Source organism: Poromitra crassiceps (assembly GCF_964638095.1).
Source record: "Poromitra crassiceps genome assembly, chromosome: 29".
NCBI classification, from domain to species: Eukaryota; Metazoa; Chordata; class Actinopteri; order Beryciformes; family Melamphaidae; genus Poromitra; species Poromitra crassiceps.
In genome coordinates, this window is record NC_139641.1 from 6,377,484 (window position 1) to 6,402,278 (window position 24,795).

The 24,795-nt window shown below is 43.8% G+C and overlaps 1 protein-coding gene across 1 annotated transcript in view; it reads left to right on the top strand.

Annotated features, from left to right (window-relative positions):
- Positions 1-24,795, top strand: part of LOC310799943 (NACHT, LRR and PYD domains-containing protein 12-like) — a gene marked incomplete at its 5' end in the record, with an annotated part of 149,267 nt that overhangs the window by 10,043 nt on the left and 114,429 nt on the right. The window contains one exon of the mRNA XM_083662552.1: positions 1,579-1,752. Coding sequence (XP_083518678.1) covers positions 1,579-1,752 — 174 coding nt within the window. The remainder of the gene's footprint in view (positions 1-1,578; positions 1,753-24,795) is intronic.

Sequence of the window (24,795 nt, forward strand, 5' to 3'; positions counted from 1 at the left end):
ACATTAACATTAACCTGACAATAATAACAGCAATGTTTGAGGTCCACCAGCTTGTGAGTTTTTACATTATCTCTGTATTTTAACAGTTTTCCGGTTTCTGTTGTGCTGTCCTCTCGTCTCGTAACGTTAACGTTAGGAAGTTTGAGCTCGTGTTTTTCACAGTGGAAAGAGTGTTAGTAGCCTACCTGTCCTTCCTGGACACCGTTTACATTTGACTTTGATGTTCGTGTCACCTTTCTTCCCGACAAAAACAAAGTCATGGGAATATATCCAGCCACGGATTTTCCTCCTTGGCTCAGCAGGGCAGAGAGGGTGCTCTGAATGTGCTCTGCGGTGATGTCACCTTGTTTTGGGAGCGTTAAAAGCCATGCTGCTTGTGATCAGTGAATGCCGACTGCGTGTCGTTTTGCAGCGCAGCGGCATCACAGAATGGACTCTACAAAAGATGTAACGAGTTGTTTTATCTTGAAGTAACGGTAATATTATTACTTATATTCTATTAGTAATTCGTTACACTATTCGTTACTTGGAAAAGTAATATTATTACAGTAACGAGTAACTAGTAACTCGTTACTTCCCAACACTGGTCATCGATAACATGTAATCATAATGGATTATTGGAACTTGACAAAGAGTCTTTCTCACCCCATCTTGCTTGTCATCTCACGCGATGTAAGTTGCTTGTTTACAAGTTAACAGCTTTGTCAGTGCTACGTAACGTTACATTACCTCGTTGGCTTTGGTTGAATTTGGACAGAATTCGCAAAATAGCTTATCGCCTGAGTCATAAAAGTCATTAGAATACTGCTCTGCACTGAAGTCAGAGCTTAGTGCAGAATTTCTTCACTTTTTTGACGACGGTAAAGGGGGAGCAGCTGGACGCGTCAATATTGTTTGTGGTTTTGTGATGTAGCATGGAAGCGACGTACGGCTCGTAAACACACCGGAGCGACCCCCGGTAATGTTTCCTTACCACAAAATGTTCCATTCAGTGAACGCGGATTTCATATGGCTCTTGTGTTGCTTTGGTATGTCTTCTTCTGTGGCGTTTATGGCGTTCAAACAGCGTTTAGGTGCTTTATCGCTACCTTCTGGATTCGGCGTATTCTTCATGTAGCTGCACGCACCGAACCGTGAAGCCCATACTGTGACGTACACAGGGCGAGTACACGTACCGTGACACCCCTAATACATACATATACAGTATATATATATATATATGTATATATGTATATATATGTATATATATATATATGTATATATATATATATATATATATATGTATATATATATATATATATATATATATATATATATATATATATATATATATACTTTTGACAGAATTGCTTGTAATTGCATTCTGCTATGCTTTGCTTTGTGATATTACACATTCAGCACTTTTTGAAAAATTTCTAATTCTACAATACAATTTATTGTCACTTTTTCTCTAATTATTATTACTATTATTGTTATTATTTGTATTAGAAGTAGTAGTATGCTCTGTCCGTTTTGATGTGGGCTAAGTCTCAGCTCTGCTTTCATAGAACTAATCTTACATTAAATCTGTGATCACAGACTTTCTGACTGTGGACTCTCAGAGACTCACTGTGAAGTCCTGGCATCAGCTCTGAAGTCCAACCCCTCCCATCTGAGAGAACTGGACCTGAGTAAGAACCAGCTGCAAGATTCAGGTGTGAAGCTTCTGTGTGCTGGACTGGAGAGTCCACACTGTCGACTGGAGACTCTCAGGTAAGATTTTAATTGACAGTTTTTCTCAGTTGATTTGACACATTTCTCTGCTTTCAATACAGTGCCTCTCAGGTCAGAATTCTTGACTCTGTAAAGGTTGCCTGCAAGTTTTACAGAGGGCCGTAGTAGCTAAAGAGTCTGATTTATAATATATGTATGTAGTGTGAATGTTCTATACATATGTAGTTCTGTATGTTGTGTGAAATGTCACAGTTTTAATGTGTGAATTTCGTAAAAAGTACACGCAAGACTAGCTCCATAGGGTCCTATTATAAAGGTTGAAAAAGTATAAACCTAACAGTACAAAAGATAAATTAAAGCTGAATTAAGGTGATAGAGTCCTAAAAGTGGTGACTGGTTAAGTGTGAGTGTTGAGCTTAAAGTATGAAGGAGTAGTTAGAGTTCAAAGAGGGCGTGGTTTCACCATGAACTGCTGTTTAAAATGAATGGCAGTTGCACCCGGAAATATAGCTAATCTGTTTGTTTACAAACATGCTGATTCATCTATAAACAGCAATTAACCTCAAACCTCATGCTTTGATATCTTATTTAAACGGAGTCCACAGCACAAGAATTTCACACGTGATACTTGTACCACGGAGTGACAATAAAAATCTTGAATCTTGAATCTAGATTGCTGCATCTCTCTCTATTCCTGTCTCAAACCTCATGCTTTGATATCTTATTTAGATTGCTGCATCTCTCTCTATTCCTGTCTCAAACCTCATGCTTTGATATCTTATTTAGATTGCTGCATCTCTCTCTATTCCTGTCTCAAACCTCATGCTTTGATATCTTATTTAGATTGCTGCATCTCTCTCTATTCCTGTCTCAAACCTCATGCTTTGATATCTTATTTACCACTTTTGCAGCAGGACCAAGTTAGCCGATTGTAACTGGTAAAGCTCAAAATGTTTGATGCATTTTTGAAATTCCCACAACATGTAACAAACAAACAACCAAAAATAAGACTGAAGAATGCCTTGTAACTTATTTAAAACAGAAATAATGTTTCATGTTTGTTAATTTGAGTATATATTCTAACTAAAACTGTCGGCTGTGTTTTTTTTTTATATATGCATTGCTTTGCTGCTTGTTTTTTCAATTATTTTTTGTAAAGCACCTATAGATTGCTATAGATTCCTATAAATTGCTGCACCTCTCTCTATTCCTGTCTCAAACCTCATGCTTTGATATCTTATTTAGATTGATGCACCTCTCTCTATTCCTGTCTCAAACCTCATGCTTTGATATCTTATTTAGATTGATGCACCTCTCTCTATTCCTGTCTCAAACCTCATGCTTTGATATCTTATTTAGATTGCTGCACCTCTCTCTATTCCTGTCTCAAACCTCATGCTTTGATATCTTATTTAGATTGATGCACCTCTCTCTATTCCTGTCTCAAACCTCATGCTTTGATATCTTATTTAGATTGCTGCACCTCTCTCTATTCCTGTCTCAAACCTCATGCTTTGATATCTTATTTAGATTGCTGCACCTCTCTCTATTCCTGTCTCAAACCTCATGCTTTGATATCTTATTTAGATTGATGCACCTCTCTCTATTCCTGTCTCAAACCTCATGCTTTGATATCTTATTTAGATTGCTGCACCTCTCTCTATTCCTGTCTCAAACCTCATGCTTTGATATCTTATTTAGATTGCTGCACCTCTCTCCATTCCTGTCTCAAACCTCATGCTTTGATATCTTATTTAGATTGCTGCACCTCTCTCTATTCCTGTCTCAAACCTCATGCTTTGATATCTTATTTAGATTGCTGCACCTCTCTCTATTCCTGTCTCAAACCTCATGCTTTGATATCTTATTTAGATTGATGCACCTCTCTCTATTCCTGTCTCAAACCTCATGCTTTGATATCTTATTTAGATTGATGCACCTCTCTCTATTCCTGTCTCAGACCTCATGCTTTGATATCTTATTTAGATTGCTGCACCTCTCTATATTCCATCCTGTCTCAAACCTCATGCTTTGATATCTTATTTAGATTGCTGCACCTCTCTCTATTACTGTCTCAAACCTCATGCTTTGATATCTTATTTAGATTGCTGCATCTCTCTCTATTCTTCTCTCAAACCTCATGCTTTGATAACTTATTTAGATTGCTGCACCTCTCTCTATTCCTGTCTCAAACCTCATGCTTTGATATCTTATTTAGATTGCTGCACCTCTCTCTATTCCTGTCTCAAACCTCATGCTTTGATATCTTATTTAGATTGTTGCACCTCTCTATATTCCTGTCTCAAACCTCATGCTTTGATATCTTATTTAGATTGATGCACCTCTCTCTATTCCTGTCTCAAACCTCATGCTTTGATATCTTATTTAGATTGCTGCACCTCTCTCTATTACTGTCTCAGACCTCATGCTTTGATATCTTATTTAGATTGCTGCACCTCTCTCTATTCCTGTCTCAAACCTCATGCTTTGATATCTTATTTAGATTGCTGCACCTCTCTCTATTCCTGTCTCAAACCTCATGCTTTGATATCTTATTTAGATTGCTGCACCTCTCCATATATACATAAGTTATGTGACTGAAATGATCAAATAATAATATTTCCTTATCTTTTCATATCCATTAAGGCTGAGTGACTGTAAGCTGTCAGAGAGAAGCTGTGAAGCTCTGGCCTCAGTTCTCAGCTCCCAGTCCTCCAGTCTGAGAGAGCTGGACCTGAGTAAGAATGACGTAAAGGACTCTGGAATGAAGCTTCTCTCTGCTGGACTGGAGAGTCCACACTGTAGACTGGAAACTCTCAGGTCAGTATTACTGATACTGTTCAACAGACCACCATTTAAATGTGGCTTTACATGCACATTAATATCAGTGAAGATTAGGGCTGCACAATTAATCGTGTTTTCATCGTCATCGCAATATGAACATGCGCAATAAACACATCGCAAAGACTGCCTGAAACAAAAGTGGTTTTATTTACATGCGTCATGCATTCCCACTCAGCATCTGATCATTTTGTCTTGTGTTGTAAATCCAGCGTACACCTTTCCCTTGCAACAGTGTGCTCCGCCCCTCTGCCAAAGCCCAAACACGCTGTGTGTAGTTTCAGCTAGAGTCAGTGTGTATTTCATTTCTTTATTCAGAGGGCATAGGCTATGTTTGTCGTCTATGTTAGCATTATTAAAGCATTATTAAAGCAGAAAGACATAGGAACTGTATAGCTAATATATTTGTTTATTTATCGCAAGTCGTATCGTCATCGCTATATTGAACAATGTTATCGCACATCGCAGATTTTCCTCCTATCATGCAGGCCTAGTGAAAATACCTGACCTCTGTATTTTCCTGCTGATGTGAGTTTTGAAAGCAGCTGAGATACCAACATTTATCACATCTAGTTTATATCCTGTGGTAGAATATTGCATCATCTCCTCTCTTTACTGCCTCTGTTGTTGAAACCTAAAGTAAAGGATTTATCACATTCTGTCACACATTGAGTCCAGAACTGAAATGAAAACACAAACCAGATCAGCTATAGTTCACTGTCACATCTCCAGCTGCTTCAGAATAGAGCAACTAGGATTTGAACCATGCTACAGGGAGTGACATCATCAGAGCCTAGATGCCATACTGAACTCTGTATCTATATTTGCATTCATTAATCATCTGTTTACCTGAGTTGTGTGACTGAAATGATAAAATCATATTTCCTTATCTTTTCATATCCATTAAGGCTGAGTGACTGTAAGCTGTCAGAGAGAAGCTGTGAAGCTCTGGCCTCAGTTCTCAGCTCCCAGTCCTCCAGTCTGAGAGAGCTGGACCTGAGTGAGAATGACGTAAAGGACTCTGGAATGAAGCTGCTGTCTGTTGGACTAGAGAGTCCACACTGTAGACTGGAAACTCTCAGGTCAGTATTACTGACCACCATTTAAATGTGGCTTTACATGCACATTAATATCAGTGAAAAGACCTGACCTCTGTATTTTCCTGCTGATGTGAGTTTTGAAAGCAGCTGAGATTTATCACATCTAGTTTCTATCCTGTGGTAGAATATTGCATCATCTCCTTCCTTTACTGCCTCTGTTGTTAAAACCTAAAGTAAAGGACTTGTAAAGGACGAGCCCATCGGCTAACCGCAGTGAAAACGTGACTGTCATCGCCCTGTCTTGACTGAAAAACATTTGAGAGCCTCAGCTTTAAGGAACAGTCAACTTATCAAACAAACTCAATGCCTCGCCACACACACACACACACACACACACACACACATTGATTGATTGATTGAGTTCTTTATTGTCAAGTCAAACTGGAGTTTTCTGGAAGTATATTAAGACTCTGAGCAAAAGAAGAAAAGCTTTCAAAATGTAAATAAAAATGTGGATAAATAAGTCACGCAACAGGCAAGAGTTCACCGACAGCAAACTGGATGGAACGTCTGCCCTGCTGCACGGACCATTTAAAATGAAACACGAGTGTCACAGTAAAAGCAGTCCGGAAGAGATGAGCACCAGCTAGCCAGCATCACGTTAGCAGAGCAAACAAAGCTGTGCAAACACCGCGCTGTGCAAACAGACTGTGCAGGACGTCTACAAAACCCGAGTGACAGCCGGTAAGAGGAGGAACATAAATGGTTAAGACGAGTCTTTTCCGTGTGATCGCTGCTGCTATTAATAGCCACTCTGACCAACTTACGTGGCTCATCAACGTTAACTGTCTTCAGGCGCAAGCTGGGCTATTTATTGACAATATTGCTTGTGGGTTGTAACTTTATGTGCACACTTGATGGACGTTTGTCTGGGTAAAAGCACAGATAATTGGTGATAAATGAAGGTGCTGGTTATTTGTTTAAAAGTACTTTAGTCACTAACTTGGTGTAAAAAATGGATGATAAAAAGTATAAAAATAGTGCAATAATTACAGATGGTTTTAATTAGTCATGGTTAAAATGGGTGTTTAAAAATGACTGATGAATGAATAATTAAATAGTGTGTTAAATAAATATGGTTTTAAATAGTGTTAAAATCCAATTAAAATACATTACCACCTGATGCTAAGCTAAAGGATAAAAACTGAGCATTGAGAAACTGAGATTACCTATTTGTTTAATGTGGGAAAACAGTGCTGATGTATAATGTCTTTGAAGTATTTACAGATGCATATATATTTGTCTGTTGCTGTGATATTTATATTGCAATAGCATATTTTATATAATGTTTCTTTTCTGTTTCTATTCAAAGGTTTTTTACCTAATTGATGATCAAGCTAACTAACGACACTAACTGATTGGTAATCAAACTGAACTGAAATGTCTACATCTAATGGCTAAAGGAAATGACAAACGGAAGAAAAAGGAACTGTCAAACTAAACCTCCAAAGTTGCCAAAATAAAAGGTGGAAAAGAAAAAACTGTTTGGTCATTGAGTGGAATCCAGCAAAGTATTCGGAGTAGATGCATCTATCTCATTCAAGTGGGGAAACTGCACACAGTCTAAAGACACAACTTGACAGTAAAAAACCGATTGACAGTTAAAACCAACTGACAGCGAAAGACCAGGAGAAAAAGCTGGGAGCTGTGAGTAGGATAAATAAGCTGGAAATCAAACATGGCTACTGAAAAGTCAATTGAGCAACTCAAGGTGGAGAGAACGACAGCAAAAAGATCATTCTCTCGTCTGGTCAACAGTGTTACCAGGACCTATAAAGACATGTCTGAAGAGGAGCTCAAGGACAGTTTCAATAAACTCACAGTAGAAGCCGAGAAAGTAATGGAAGCCAATGACGATGTTGAGGCTGGCTTCATTTCAGAATTGGAGGCAAGGCAGGAAGCACATGAAGTGGTCGTGGTAAATGAGCAGCAGAAAGCTGACCTAACAAAGACTGCAGATGAATGTGAGATGAAGCAGAAAGAAGCCAAAAGCCTAATCCAGAGGGCTCTCTGGGCTAATTTTGGGGAGATTGAATTGTCTACAGCGCTGCAAGCAGCAGAGACTGAGTGTGAAAGCGTCTCCGCTGTGCAACCCAATGCCAACTATGAGGCATATGACTTCATGCTCAACCACCTGCAAGGACTGGTGAAGACTGCAAAGGAGCTGTATGGTCAGTGGAAACGATGGGTCCCACCAGAGACTCAGGAGGACTTTCAAAAGCATCTAAGGGGGCTCGAACTCCACATCCCAAAGTTGGTGTCCAGAAAAGCAGACTTCATACAGACGAGGATAAAGGAGGACATTAAAGGACTAGTACCCCAGTCTATTGCCTCCAATTATCATGTGCCAACCATCAGATTGAAACCAACGGCCCTTCCCAAGTTTACTGGAAACAGACGTGATTTCCATAGATGGAGAAAGGACTGGGAAGCGCTCCAGAAACAGGGTGAGCCGACTGGTTCAAGAGAGGTGAGGAAGATTCAACTGGTGGACAGTCTTGACGATAAAATAACAAGAGACCTTCGCCTCACCACTTATAACACTGCAGAGGACATCTTCCGTGTCCTGGAGAACCGCTACGGCAATCAAATGGCCATCGCCATTGAAATAGTGGAGGAGTTACAGAAAATGCCCGCTGTCAAAAGTTATCAGCCACGGAAAATAGTGGAATTAATTCAAACTGTGGAGAAAGCGCTTCAGGACTTGAGTGACCTTGGGGACACAGGCGCTATAAAAAATCCATTGGTAACAAAATCAATAGAAAGTAAACTCCCAGAATCTCTCAAAAAGGAATGGCTTGTTTATGTCGCTGACAGGAGGAATGCAGTGGCACCAGACAACCGGTTTGACAGTCTCATGGATTTCCTCAAAGAGCAAGAGAAGATATATGAACAGCTCGAGCAACTGAGGGATGAAGAGCCAAGTAGAAAAGAAACCAGGTTTGAGCCAAGACATGCCAGAACCAAGTCTACCAAGTCAGGCGATGACTATGGAGTGTGTGTGGTCTGTGGTGACGGAAAGCACAGGAGCAAGCTCTACTTTTGCAAGCAGTTTCGAGCGCTAAAGCTAGCGGAGAAAAAGGCTGCAGTAAGGAAGTTGGGTGCATGCAGGAGGTGTCTCGAGCTTCATGATGACAGCTCATACTGCAAACCCGGCTATCTGTGTAAAGGCCAAGACTGTAAGGATGAGCACGCGCCTGAGCATCATTTCTATCTATGCCCCAAGGCCGAGATCAAGAAAAGCAGCGCAGTTCAGAGAAGGAGCAGATTTGGTCCGGAAGAAGATAAAGGCAAGAGGAAATATACAGAGAATCAAGAGGAGTTTTTCAACAAACTGTCACCAGAGTTGGCAAAGCAATGTCGAGATGTATTTTCAAACACAGCATCAAGAGCTTTCAGCACTGTAAAAGAGCAGCCAAGCCTTCTAGTGGAAAGTGGATTGCAGGAACTGCCAGTGATCATGATGCTCCTTGAAGTCACAGCAAATGCTGGACAAAAAATCGGGACATTAATTGATTTTGCCTCAGACACTAATTATATAACCCACAAGGCTGCAAGCAGACTGAACCTCAGAAGTGAAGAAATCACACTCGTCGTCCATGGAGTTGGAGGGATGAAGGCTCATGTGGAGACAAAGCGGTACCTTCTAAAAATCAGGGTCAAAACTCCCATTGGCACCCTGAAATCACACCAACTAGTTTGCTATGGACTGGAAAACATTGCAGATATCTACAAGCATGTGACATCAAAGCAGCTGCAGAAATTCTTTCCTGACGTACTACTTGAGGAACTTGTGAGACCTAGAGAAATAAGTCTGCTCATAAGCCACAGAGAAGGTCAGCTAGCGCCTCAGAGAATCAGAGTCGTTGGAGATCTCGTGCTATGGGATGGACCACTGGGGAAGACTGTTGGAGGAACGCACCCCGAGCTCTTTGAGGAGCTTACTGTAGTTGCCCACATGTCCAAGACTCATTTTGCAAGGTCGATGAGAGCGGCCGCTGTAAAGTACGAGGAGCTCACTGAGAGCATCCCAGAGCAACATTCACTAAACAAACAGGATGGTGTCAAGTTCCAGGAGTCAAATACTGCAACCACCAACAGAGACTTCCTAGAGTGGTGGAGATGGGATAGTATTGGCGCTGCATGCGAGCCAAAATGTGGGGGCTGCCGCTGTGGAAACTGTCAGCCGGGCGGCAAAGAAATGACTCTTGCTGAAGAGAGGGAGCTCGAGGTAGTAAAAGAGGGGCTCACCTACATCATAGAGGACAGCCACAGCAAGGAACCTCATTGGCATGCCAAATATCCCTGGTTGGAGGATCCAGCTTCCTTGCCGAACAATAAGAGAACAGTCGAGGCTACATTTCTCAGAACGGAAAAGCAGCTAGCCAAACAACCCGAATGGAAAGTTGCCTATGCTGCTCAAGTGCACGACATGGTCGATCGAGGGGCTGCAACTAAACTGACCGAGGAAACGATCTTCAACTGGACCGGGCCAGTTTGGTACGTCAGTCACCTTATTGCTCCTAACCCACATTCTGTCACAACTCCAGTGAGACTCGTCTGGAACAGTAGCCAAAAGTTCAGAGGTGTAAGCTTGAATGATCTCCTAATGAAAGGCCCAGATGTCCTTAACCAGATTCGTGCTGTTCTTCTCAGATTCAGGAGTGGAATATATGCAGCACTGGGCGACATCAAGAAGATGTACAATTCAGTTTGGTTGGAAGACAGAGAAGTGCACCTGCATCGGTTCCTCTGGCGAGACTCTGAGGATGAAGAGCTGGGGGAATATGCAATCACAAGAGTAAATATTGGAGACAAACCAGCAGGGTGCATTGCACAACTGGCAATGCGTGAAACTGCCAACCTCCCTCCTTTCACCCACCTCAAGGAGGAGCGCCGGGTACTCCAACATGACAGCTATGTTGATGACATTCTCACCTCTCACAACAACATTGACCAACTGAGAACCATCACAGCAAACGTGGAGAAGATCCTGAAGGCTGGAGGTTTCAAGCTCAAGCCTTGGGTCTTTTCTGGGCAAAGTGGGAGGAAGGAGTGTGATGGCAAGATGGAGGAGACCAAGGGAAAGACCATGGTCTTGCCAAACCAGATGCATGCTGATGATAACAAGGCACTGGGCCTGGGCTACATAGTGGAAGAAGACAAGCTCCATGTCATGATTGCGATCAATTTCTCGAAGAGAAAGAAAAAGATGCGTCTTGGCCAAGATCTTCTACAAGAGCAAGTCAGAGCCCAGACGCCAAATCCTCTAACACGAAGAGAGCTGCTCAGCCAAGTGTCAGGGCTGTATGACCCAGTTGGACTGGTAACCCCCGCTAAACAGAAAGGAGCTATCCTGGTGCGGAGGGCATTCCAAGAGGCAAAGGGCGGAAGTTGTCCAGTCAGAGACACATGGGACATAGCACTCTCGGATGGCCTTAGGGAGGATGCTATAAAGCTCTTCGAGGAGTATGTCCAACTTGGCAAGGTTAACTTCACCCGAGCACTAACTCCCCCATCTTTCGCTGGCGAACCCTGGGCAACCACGTTCTCTGATGGAAGCGAGCATGCTTATGGAGCAGTGATGTATCTGAGGTGGAGCTCGAGCCAAGGCTCAGTCGTCAGGCTGGTGGAGTCGAAAGCCAAACTAACTCCCTTGGACCACAAAGGCGATGCTGTCAAAGCAGAGATGTGCGGGGCAGTGTTTGCCGCACGTTTGAAGAAATACTTTGAGCTGCACAGTCGAGTCCAAGTGGAGAGGTGGTATCATTTCGTTGATAGCCAAACAGTCCTTGGTGCAATACAACGAGAGAGCTATGGCTTTCAAACATTCTTCGCGAATAGGATCGGAGAGATTCAAAACAGCACAAGGATCCAGGACTGGTTGTGGATTCCTGGTCCACAAAACATCGCAGATGTAATCACCAGAGGTGCTAGCCCTCATAACCTGGATGAAGAGTCAGACTGGCAGAATGGGCCGAAGTTTCTGAGTTTGCCAGTGGATGAGTGGCCAATCAAATCTGCCAAAGAACTAGCAGCCACTGCCAGAGAAAGCATCAACAAGCTGCAAAAGAAGGCATTTGTTGCTGCATTAACAAGTGCTAAGGCAGAGAAACAAGAACCAAAACAAAACCTGAACCAGGTCCAAACAGAACAAAGGAGACCGACTGCAGGATCAGCCATTCAACATCTTGTGGATGTCAAGCGGTTCAGTGTTCTAGCCCGACTGGTTAAGACAGTTGCGTGGATCTGGAGGGCAGCAAAAAAGTTCAGAGATCAAAATCAAGCCATGAACAACCCAAAGTGGGAGGCAGTCTCTTTGGCAGGGGTAATCTCTGTGAGAGAACGAGAAGATGCCCTAAGAGACATTTTTCTTGCGGCACAAGAGAGCGCAACCTTCCCAAGCACCACTACAGACAGGCTGGTAGTCTACAAAGATCAAGACTCTGGACTGTTGCTTTGCGGTGGCAGAGTGCAAATCTTCAATGAAGATCAAGTCAGTGTTCCCATCTTGCCCTACGATGCCTGGGTGTCCACGCTCTTGGCTCGAGAGGCCCACAATGTGAGTCATGACGGAGTGGCTGGAACCTTGCTCAAGATGAGGAAGAAGGCGTGGGTCATAAGGGGGCGGAGAATTGCGCAAAAGGTTGTCGATGGATGCATGATCTGCAGGAAGGTAAAAGCAAGGAAATGTAAACAAGTAATGGGTGACTTGCCGCCAGAAAGAACTGAACCTGCTGCACCTTTCGAGTTCACAACAGTAGACCTCTTTGGTCCATACCAAGTAAAAGATGACATCAAGAAAAGAGTGACACTAAAAGTTTGGGGTGTTGTGTTTTGCTGCATGGCCAGCAGAGCCATCCACACAGAATTAGTGAACACCTTATCAACCGAAGGTTTTCTGATGGCGTATCAGCGGTTTACATCAATCAGAGGGCACCCAAGGAAAATCTGGTCAGATCCAGGGACCAATTTCATTGGAGCAAAACCAGTCTTGGTAGAGCTGTACAGATTCTTGGATGGCCTCAACAAAGCAGCCTTGGAGGAGACGGCTGCCAAAGATGGGACGGAGTGGATGTGGAAAATCCATCCGGCTGATTCTCCGCACAGGAATGGTGCAGCAGAAGCCGCTGTACGCATCATAAAGAGGGCACTTCAGAGCCTTGGAAAGGAGTCCGGACTCAGTTACAGTGAATTCCAGACAACTCTGTACATAGCGGCCAATCTAGCGAACGAGCGACCGATTGACGCCAGGATACAGAGCCGGGAGGACTGTATACAATATGTCACACCCAATACTCTTCTACTCGGTCGAGCATCTCAAGGTGGGGATTTCAAAACATTCGACTTTGCCAGCTACCCCTACAAGCGACTCCGGGCAATGCAGTCAGAGGTGACCAAGTTCTGGAGGTGCTGGAGCCAACTCGCAGGTCCCAACTTGTTTACACGGAGCAAGTGGCACACTGCACAGAGAAACGTCACTGTTGGGGACATTGTCTGGTTATGCGACCAAAATGCGCTCAGGGGACAGTTCAAGCTTGGAAGAGTTGTCGGCACCAATCCAGACAGCAAAGGCGTCGTGAGGGATGTAAACGTCAGGACGTTCCCAAGCTACTGTGTTCCTATGGCAAAAGCTCTGAAAGTGAAACCAAACCATGCAAACTTTGATGGAGGAAAAGACAGGATCCAAGCCACTATCCTTCACAGAGATGTCAGGCGGCTGGTTGTCTTGTTACCTGCTGAAGAACAGATAAAGAGCAAAGTCAGTGATAACTCGGAGCTGTAAGGACACTAAACTAGGATGAGGTTTGCCTTTGAAGTGCGATCTCCCCAGTGTTTCCATGGAAAGATCGAGTGGGAGGTGTCAAGTCAAACTGGAGTTTTCTGGAAGTATATTAAGACTCTGAGCAAAAGAAGAAAAGCTTTCAAAATGTAAATAAAAATGTGGATAAATAAGTCACGCAACAGGCAAGAGTTCACCGACAGCAAACTGGATGGAACGTCTGCCCTGCTGCACGGACCATTTAAAATGAAACACGAGTGTCACAGTAAAAGCAGTCCGGAAGAGATGAGCACCAGCTAGCCAGCATCACGTTAGCAGAGCAAACAAAGCTGTGCAAACACCGCGCTGTGCAAACAGACTGTGCAGGACGTCTACAAAACCCGAGTGACAGCCGGTAAGAGGAGGAACATAAATGGTTAAGACGAGTCTTTTCCGTGTGATCGCTGCTGCTATTAATAGCCACTCTGACCAACTTACGTGGCTCATCAACGTTAACTGTCTTCAGGCGCAAGCTGGGCTATTTATTGACAATATTGCTTGTGGGTTGTAACTTTATGTGCACACTTGATGGACGTTTGTCTGGGTAAAAGCACAGATAATTGGTGATAAATGAAGGTGCTGGTTATTTGTTTAAAAGTACTTTAGTCACTAACTTGGTGTAAAAAATGGATGATAAAAAGTATAAAAATAGTGCAATAATTACAGATGGTTTTAATTAGTCATGGTTAAAATGGGTGTTTAAAAATGACTGATGAATGAATAATTAAATAGTGTGTTAAATAAATATGGTTTTAAATAGTGTTAAAATCCAATTAAAATACATTACCACCTGATGCTAAGCTAAAGGATAAAAACTGAGCATTGAGAAACTGAGATTACCTATTTGTTTAATGTGGGAAAACAGTGCTGATGTATAATGTCTTTGAAGTATTTACAGATGCATATATATTTGTCTGTTGCTGTGATATTTATATTGCAATAGCATATTTTATATAATGTTTCTTTTCTGTTTCTATTCAAAGGTTTTTTACCTAATTGATGATCAAGCTAACTAACGACACTAACTGATTGGTAATCAAACTGAACTGAAATGTCTACATCTAATGGCTAAAGGAAATGACAAACGGAAGAAAAAGGAACTGTCAAACTAAACCTCCAAAGTTGCCAAAATAAAAGGTGGAAAAGAAAAAACTGTTTGGTCATTGAGTGGAATCCAGCAAAGTATTCGGAGTAGATGCATCTATCTCATTCAAGTGGGGAAACTGCACACAGTCTAAAGACACAACTTGACATTTATTGATAATGAACAAACAGTATATACAGAATACATATATACATACACAGGCCCACCATTATCAAAAGGATAAAAAAACGCAATAAAGCTAATAGCTTATTTCCTAGGGGTGGGAATCACCAGATGCCCACGATACGATACTGAAACGATACTTGAGTCACGATACGATAGTATTGCGATACTGCGATATTTTCGATATTGCGATATATCGATATTGCGATATATTGAATATTGCGATATTTCGATTTCTTACTTTTTCAACTGCAAATGATGTCCCCAAAGGAAAACTTTGTCAACATCTGGTTTATATAAGAACAATTTTTCAGTCTGTACATCTGACTTCAACCATTTTATTGCAGCAACATTGTCAAGTAGACAGACCAACAACTTTCATAAAGTCATGTCATAGTTGCATGCACCTGACAAACTGAACTGTTTGTTACAGTCTACTTACAGTCCACCTTAACTGGATGTGTGTGTGGACTACTGTACTTATGTAGTTTTTGCAACTTCACTTCACTTACACAAAACATTTTGTGCAGCCCATTCAGTAACTGGGGAATTTGTAAATGACTGTTATGACAAAACTGTTACTGTTAAAACAAAATGAAAATATGCTACCGTTTGTTTACTGCTGGCCTTGGAACTAAAGTTTATAGTAGCCCGGTGGCCTGGCATGGCCTGCAAATTTTTTTTTTTTTTTTTTTTTTTTTTTTGCAATATCGATATTTGGCGTCCAAATATCGATACGATATCGTCAGGCAAAATATCGCGATACTGTGGTGTATCGATTTTTTCCCCCACCCCTATTATTTCCATTGCGGTCCTTAAGATGACTGTGATAAAAAGTGTACTGTTGTGTGTATGCCTGGATGTGTGTAAGTGTGTAACAGTATGAGTGCCTCAGGCACTTGTCAGAGTCTGCGGGTATCGCGTGGGTGTGCCTGCCACGCAGGGGGGAGAATAGTATGGGGAAGTAGGGCACAGTGAATAATCAATAAAAATAAGCATAAAATAAGATAAAAGACAATTAGTGCTATTAAAAATAAACCCAACAAATCCTAATAAATACGTACAATAAGATATAATCAAGTAAAATAAATAAAATAAAATAAAATCTAATAAAATACAGGGTCGATTGAAACACCGGCTCAGTCACTGGCTGGCCGATAACAGGTCGCCCCCCACCTCAGACACCTTGGCTACCATCAAATCGAGCATACCCATACTGTACAATATATTATAATACAATATACTATAATATTATATATCATTACCATACAATATTATATATTATGTAAGGGATAATGTATATTGAGGCGGTGATTACGGGGGAAATAATGACCGACAGGTGGATTGAGCCCGACGCGCCAGCGGAGGGCTTAATCGTTCACCTGAAGGTCATTATTTCCCAGTAATCACCGCCTCAATATACATTATCCCGCTTAGAACACGGCCTACAACTAAATCATTCAATAATCTGACAAAAATAATTATTCAAATAGATTTTTTAATAGCGATTTCAACGACAAAGCGGTTTCATTCGTAATTGGCACACAAGACACCACAGCTGCAACTGGTTGGCCTAATTAGTAGTGTCTTGCTGACAAAAAGCTCTTATCCAGGTGTGGCAGAGCAGCGGTCGGTTGTCGAGAAATAATGACCGGTGAATATTGTTGATTGACCAATCAGAATCGAGTATTCAAGAGAGCCGTGTTCTAAATAACAATATAATCCCACAGCATAGCATAATACATTAAATCCAGGTTCTGCTTCTCCTGATCCAATTCTTGACTTTAACTTTGAAAGAATGATAGGAGCTGATCGTCTTAATCTCAGCTGGGAGACTGTTCCAGGCTACTGCCGCTGAGTATAGGAATGAATTCTGGCCAATGCATCTTTTGCGTTTTACTGGGACCAAATCTGTAGGGCTCCCTCTAGTGCCGTGACCATGTACGTCACTGACCTTAGTGAAGTAATTTCTGAGGTATTTTGGGACAACATTGTTGACTATCCTGTGGACCATGCCGACCATGCCACACACACACACACACACACACACACACACACACACACACACACACACACACACATTTGAAATATTTATTTATGTCCACATAAATACAAGTATGCAAAGGACATAAACAGTAATAGTGCTGGGAGTCAGTCAGTTACATGAGTGCCTAGACGGCAAACACAATAATGCAAACACATAAGAAACACACAGGATGATAACATGACAGGTTGATATATACAGTTATACTGTAATGCAAGATAGAGGTCAGTATCCACTTCATGGGTACAAAAAGCAGCGCCTCCTCCACAGTGCAGACTGCCCCCCTTAGCCCCTCCTCCTCCACAGTGCAGTCTGCCCCCCTCAGCCCCTCCTCCTCCACAGTGCCGACTGCCCCCCTCAGCTCCTCCTCCTCCACAGTGCAGACAGCCCCTCCTCCCCCACAGTGCAGACTGCCCCCCTCAGCCCCTCCTCCACAGTGCAGACTGCCCCCCTCAGCTCCTCCTCCTCCACAGTGCAGACTGCCCCCCTCAGCCCCTCCTCCTCCACAGTGCAGACTGCCCCCCTCAGCTCCTCCTCCTCCACAGTGCAGACTGTCCCCCTCAGCCCCTCCTCCTCACAGTGCAGACTGCCCGCCTCAGCTCCTCCTCCTCCACAGTGCAGACTGCCCCCCTCAGCCCCTCCTCCTCCACAGTACAGACTGCCCCCCTCAGCCCCTCCTCCTCCACAGTGCAGACTGCCCCCCTCAGCCCCTCCTCCTCCACAGTGCAGACTGCCCCCCTCAGCCCCTCCTCCTCCACAGTGCAGACTGCCCCCCTCAGCCCCTCCTCCTCCACAGTGCAGACTGCCCCCCTTAGCCCCTCCTCCTCCACAGTGCAGACTGCCCCCTTAGCCCCTCCTCCTCCACAGTGCAGACTGCCCCCCTCAGCCCCTCCTCCTCCACAGTGCAGACTGCCCCCCTCAGCTCCTCCTCCTCCACAGTGCAAACTGCCCCCCTCAGCTCCTCCTCCTCCACAGTGCAGACTGTCCCCCTCAGCCCCTCCTCCTCACAGTGCAGACCGCCCCCCTCAGCTCCTCCTCCTCCACAGTGCAGACTGCCCCCCTTAGCCCCTCCTCCTCCACAGTGCAGACTGCCCCCTTAGCCCCTCCTCCTCCACAGTGCAGACTGCCCCCCTCAGCCCCTCCTCCCCCACAGTGCAGACTGCCCCCCTCAGCTCCTCCTCCTCCACAGTGCAGACTGCCCCCCTCAGCTCCTCCTCCCCCACAGAGAAAGAGAGGGAGGGAGAGAAAGAGGTGGAGAGAGAGAAAGAGAGGGAGAGAGAGAGAGAAAGGGAGAGAGAGAAAGGGAGGGACAGAAAGAGAGGGAGGGAGAGAAAGAAAGAAAGGGAGAGAAAGAGAGGGGGAGAGAGGGAGAGAGAAAGAGAGGGGGAGAGAGAGAACGAGGGGGGGGAGAGAGGGAGAGAGAGAGAGAGAGGACAGAGAGAAAGAGAGGGAGGGACAGAAAAAGGGAGAGACAGAAAGAGGGAGAAGGAGAGAAACAGAGGGAGGGACAGAAGAGAGGAAGAGACAGAAAGAGGTGGAGGGAGAGCAAGAGGGATGGAGAGAAAGAGGGGGAGAGAGAGAGAAAGAAAAGGAGAGAGAGAATGAGGGGGAGAGATAAAGAGAGGGAGGGAGAGAAAGAGAGGGAGCAGAGAAAGAGAGGGAGAGAGAGAAAGGGAGGGGGAAGAGGGAGAGAGAGAAAGAGAGGGGAGAGAGAGGGAGAGAGAGAAAGAGAAGGAGGGAGTGAAAGATAGGGAGAGGGAGGGAGAGAGAGAAATATAGGGAAAGACAGAAAGAGGGAGAAGGAGAGAAACAGAGGGAGGGACAGAAGAGAGGGAGAGACAGAAAGAGGTGGAGGGAGAGAAAGTGAGGGATGGAGAGAAAGAAAAGGAGAGAGAGAATGATGGGGAGAGAGAAAGAGAGGGGGAGAAAGAGGGAAAGAGAGAAAGAGAGGGAGATACAGAAAGAGAGGGAGGGAGAGAAGCAACAAGTGACAGAAAAAAGAAGTAGATGGAGAGAGAGAAATAGTCCGTCGGCTGCAGACCCCATTTAAGTGTGTGTGTGTGTGTGTGTGTGTGTGTGCGTGTGTGTGTGTGTGTGTGTGTGTGTGTGTGTGTGTGTGTGTGTGTGTGTGTGTGTGTGTGTGTGTGTGTGTGTGTGTGTGCAGGCTGTCAGGCTGTCTGCTCTCAGAGGAAGGCTGTGCTTCTCTGGCCTCAGCTCTGAGCTCCAACCCCTCCCATCTGAGAGAGCTGGACCTGAGCTACAATCATCCAGAAGCCTCAGTGAAGCTCTTCTCTGCTGGACTGAAGGATCCAACCTGGAGACTGGAGACTCTCAGGTATGAAGAGACAACATCTGCTAGAAGACTGAGAGTCACACACATTGTCTCTGTCACTCTGAGAAGATGAGGAATATGTTTCATGTTTAATGGAGGATATGAGTGGAAATCCTTCATATTGAAGGTTCTTAAATGTCCATGTTTCCATCATTAAAGATAATCTGTTGGTCTGACTTCTTCCCTGTTTATTCCTCCAGTGTGGAACATGGTGGAGTGCAGTGGTTGAAAAGCTGTAAAGTTGAAGCTGTGAGTAAATGTAAGTGTGTATTTTATTTAGTTTGATTCATAAAAACAAAGCAACACATTCAACTAGTGAGAAGGAAAGTGCATCTACAGCACAGTCTGTGACGTCCATTCATTCACATCCTGTGAATCAGGAAGATGGCTGACATCATGTGACATCATCAAACTGCTGAGAAATGAACTGTCAATAAATCAACAAACAAACAAACAAACATGTTTATTAGATGAGAAGCTGCTGCTGTAACGAGTCTTGTTGTCTCATCAGATGCCTGTGATCTCACACTGGACCCAAACACAGCACACAGAGAGCTCCTCCTGTCTGAAGACAACAGAAAGGTGACGTGTGTGAGAGAGAAGCAGCCATATCCTGATCACCCAGAGAGATTTGACCGCCTGGCTCAGCTGCTGTGTAGAGATGGTCTGACTGGTCGCTGTTATTGGGAGGTTGAGAGGGAAGGAGGGGTTGAGATAGGAGTGACTTACAGAGGAATCAGCAGGAGAGGAGGGGGTGTTGACTGTGATGACAGCAGGCTTGGATGGAATGAAAAGTCCTGGAGTCTGAGGTGCTCTGATGATCGTTACTCTGCCTGGCACAACAGAGGCACACACATACCTCTCTCCTCCTCTCGCTCTAACAGAGTCGCAGTGTATCTTGACGGGCCTGCTGGCTCTCTGTCCTTCTACACAGTTTCCTCTGACAAACTGATTCACCTCCACACTTTCCACTCCAAATTCACTGAACCACTTTACCCTGGGTTCTATCTGGACCCTGGTGCCTCAATGTCTCTGTGTCAGATAGAGTGAGACAGAAACACACTGTGACCAAACACAAACACCTAAAGTCACAATAGTGTTTGCATGCAAGTTCATTGCTCATGTGGTTGTGAACAGACATGATCTCTGTGTGTGTGTGTGTGTGTGTGTGTGTGTGTGTGTGTGTGTGTGTGTGTGTGTGTGTGTGCGTGCGTGCGTGCGCGTGTGTGTATGTATGTGTGTGTGTGTGTGTGTGTGTGTGTGTGTGTGTGTGTGTGTGTGTGTGTGAGCACAGTAACTGGACAGTTTTAACATCACATACAACAAGAACAGACATTTTAGTCTGAAAATGATCAACATAAATGAAGAATGTTTGATCTGTATAGTTTGAAACAGAACTTGTTGACTTGAATATGTCATTATTGTTGTCTTTAAATAAAGCAGTGTATTATTGCTCTGTTGTTAAATCAGTTGAGTGATGAAAATCAAGCAACATATAACTGTTAATTGACATTAGTGTGTGATTGGTTGAAGATGTGACTGAGCCTCTGATTGGCCTTCATGTACAGTATCTACTAAGCACTAAGTACTCATGTGAAGCACTTAGCAGCTAAATGTGTCTCTGATGACATCATAACAGCAACAATGTAGAACTTTACATCACAGAATGATTACAAACTGTCTTCTGTCTCTGCTTTCATATGATGTCATGTATATGTTCATGTAGTCTGCATTGTTTGTATGGATTTATATGACACATGACTCACTGTATTTACTTTGTCTTGACAATCTTATGATCACTTGATGTACTAGTTTGATCCTTTTCTATCTTCTATTTCTTTGTTTTGATTTCCCTGAAATATATTTGTCTTTTATTGATTCTCTTTTTCATCCGTTCACTTTGGCAACACAGGAATGTTCTTGTCAACAAGCCAGTAAAGCAGGTTGAGACTGAAGGAGAGAGAGAGAGAGAGAGACTCGCGCGCACTAGAGAGAGAGAGAGAGAGAGAGACACGCGCGCACTAGAGAGAGAGAGAGAGAGAGAGAGAGAGAGAGACACTCGCGCGCACTAGAGAGCGCGAGAGTCTATCTTTCTCTCGGGCGCGCGAGTCTCTCTCTCCCCCTCGTTCTCTCTCTCTCTCTCTCCCCCTCGTTCTCTCTCTCTCTCCCTCGCTCTCTCTCTCTCTCTCTCTCTAGTGCGCGCGAGTCTCTCTCCCTCTCTCGGGCGCGCGATTCTCTCTCCCCCTCTCTCTCTCTCTCTCTCTCTCTCTCTCTCTCTCTCGGGCGCGCGCTAACAGAGCTACTCCATCTCGTGCAGGACGCTCCTTTACGTTCAGAGTAGAAACAACAAAGCCAGCCAGCCTGCACACATGCTGTAGCGTGGCCTGTTTAATCCACCAGAGGGCGACATTGCTCCACACAAACCCTCATCTTAAAGAGAACAGATCCCATTGTCCCAAAGGTGACCTTACTGAAAACTGCATGTTTTGCTTAATCGTATATTTTTTATTTTATTCACACAACATATAATGACACATACACAATATAGCCTACATACAACCATGAACTTAAAGCAGAAACACAGCCAGCCTCTCTCCAGCTGAATGAAAGACAAACAACTCAAGAGAAATGAGAGAAACTGTGGCAGAAAATAAACAATAGAAATAATAAATGTGTATGAACTGAGTTAAATAAGATGAGTAGCTTACATGTATTTATATGAGCCTGATGTATTTTATTATGTTAAGCACTGCATGCACCGACCACAGCCATTAACTGGTTGCATTATGCTGTTATCAGGCCTGTAATGTAAAATAGCAATAACATAAGAAGTTATTAGCCTATATGAGCAAAGATGACATTATGTTACAGGCTGAAGATTTGATCACATTATTGGATTTTCATTACGTTATGATCTTTATTTTATTTGGTTTAATTACATTATGGTGAATTATTATGTTTTAGCTCAATTATTATTGTGCCTTTGCGTGACATTTTGAGCAGACAGCTCTTCCACACAAAATGTCCTCAAATGACATTTGAGACAGAAAGACAGACAGAAAGAGAGGGAGAGACAGAAAGTGGCTTAACGAGAGGGAGGGAGAGGAAGAGAAAGAGAGGGAGGGAGAGGAAGAGAAAGAGAGGGGGAGAGAGAAAGAGGCTTAAAGAGAGGGAGGGAGAGGAAGAGAAAGAGGCTTAAAGAGAGGGAGGGAGAGGAAGAGAAAGAGAGGGAGGGAGAGGAAGAGAAAGAGAGGGAGGGAGAGGAAGAGAAAGAGAGGGGGAGAGAGGAAGAGAAAGAGAGGGGGAGAGAGAAAGAGGCTTAAAGAGAGAGAGGGAGAGGAAGAGAAAGAGAGGGGGAGAGAGGAAGAGAAAGAGAGGGGGAGAGAGAAAGAGGCTTAAAGAGAGGGAGGGAGAGGAAGAGAAAGAGGCTTAAAGAGAGGGAGGGAGAGGAAGAGAAAGAGAGGGGGAGAGAGAAAGAGGCTTAAAGAGAGGGAGGGAGAGGAAGAGAAAGAGAGGGGGAGAGAGAAAGTGGCTTAAAGAGAGGGAGGGAGAGGAAGAGAAAGAGAGGGGGAGAGAAAGAGGCTTAAAGAGAGGGAGGGAGAGGAAGAGAAAGAGAGGGGGAGAGAGAAAGAGGGAGAGAGACAGAAAGTGGCTTAAAGAGAGAGAGGGAGAGGAAGAGAAAGAGAGGGGGAGAGAGAAAGAGGGAGAGAGACAGAAAGTGGCTTAAAGAGAGGGAGGGAGAGGAAGAGAAAGAGAGGGGGAGAGAGAAAGAGGGAGAGAGACAGAAAGTGGCTTAAAGAGAGGGAGGGAGAGGAAGAGAAAGAGAGGGGGAGAGAGAAAGAGGGAGAGAGACAGAAAGTGGCTTAAAGAGAGGGAGGGAGAGGAAGAGAAAGAGAGGGGGAGAGAGAAAGAGGGAGAGAGACAGAAAGTGGCTTAAAGAGAGAGAGGGAGAGAAAGAGAGGGGGAGAGAGAAAGAGGGAGAGAGAGAAGCAACAAGTGATGATTGATGATGCCTCCAAGGGAATGAAGAAGGCGGTGATTGAGGCCATGAGGAGAGTTGACCATATCGCCACCACTACCGACTGCTGGTCTGCCAGAAGACGGAGCTTCATTGGCGTTACTGCCCATTGGATCGACCCTGATAGTCTCAAAAGATGCTCAGCAGCCCTAGCCTGTAAACAACTGAGAGGTTCACACACATTTGATGTGTTGGCAAATGCCCTGAATGACATCCATTCTGAATTCGAGATTCGGGGGAAGATTGTGAGAACAACAACAGACAATGGCTCCAACTTCATCAAAGCCTTCAAAGTTTTTGGTGAAGATGAGAACAATAATGCAGTTGGAAGTGATGGTGATGCAGCTCAATCAGAGGAGGATGAAGAGGAGAGTGAAGAAGTGGAGTTTGTTGATGTGTCAGCGCTTCTGAATGAAGATGATGCTTCCGAGTTCGAGCTCCCAAAGCATCAGCGCTGTGCTTGTCACCTACTCAACCTAATAGCTACAGTTGATGCCAGGAAAGCAACATCCAATGACGCGTACAAGAAAGTGTTCCGTTCAACATTTGGCAAGTGTGATGCTCTTTGGAACAAATGTGGAAGATCCACACTTGCAGCTGAAACTGTTGAAGATGCCTGTTCCCTCCAGTTGCTGCGCCCGAATGCTACCAGGTGGAACTTCTTGTTCATGGCAGTGGAAAGACTGCTCAGGATCCTCAAAGAAAAGGGCGAGGCAAAGGTCAGAGGCATCTGCACAGACTTAAAGGTTCCAATGTAAGTAAGAATTATGTTTTTATTTAATCATATTTGAACATAATTTCCTAAATATTTTTGTTTAAACCATGAAATGGTTAGTGTTATAAAACAGTGGTGATTTTTTTTTTGATCACAGGTTTAATCCAGCTGAACTCGCGTTCCTCGCGGAGTATGCTGCTGCCATGAAGCCGGTCGCCAAGGCAACCAACATCTTGCAAGCAGAAGTAAATACCCAGATGGGGTGGCTCCTTCCAACAATCAACCTGCTGAGCGGCAAACTTGACCGTGTGAAGTTGACCTTGAAGTACTGCAAGCCTCTGGTGGATGCTCTACAGGTAACTTATTCTTGTATTTTATTTGTCTTCATCTATTTTAGCATATTTTTGGTTGTCTTAACCCTCTAATTATTTTAATTGTATTTAAATGTCCTTTCAAAATGTTTCCTTTGCACTTTGTCTGTTTTTTAATGTTTTGTGTAAAGCATTGGAATTGCCTTGTTGCTGAAATGTGCTATACAAATATATTGCCTTGCAGGTGGGAGTAAAGAAGCGTTTTGCCCACATGTCAGGAGACCCTGAGTTGATGGCAGCTGCCATTCTTCTTCCGAAATTCTGAACATCTTGGACAAAGGATGATGCCACAATCAGACTGGGTAAGAAAACGTGTTTGAGAAACATTCTGTACATTTTGTAATATTGGCAAAAACAAACTCACAGCTCAATTATGGATGCATGTATAGTGCATAAAACGTATAGCCTCAAATTAAAACAAACTAGTACAAAACCTTAGGTTGGGGTCATGACATGTTATAAAGTTGTATTAATCATCTCATTTATATTTTCATCCTCACTGTATTTCAGGGATGGACTACATCAGGCAGCACATGGAAGAAGAACCCCCCCTGCCGCCTGATGACACCAGG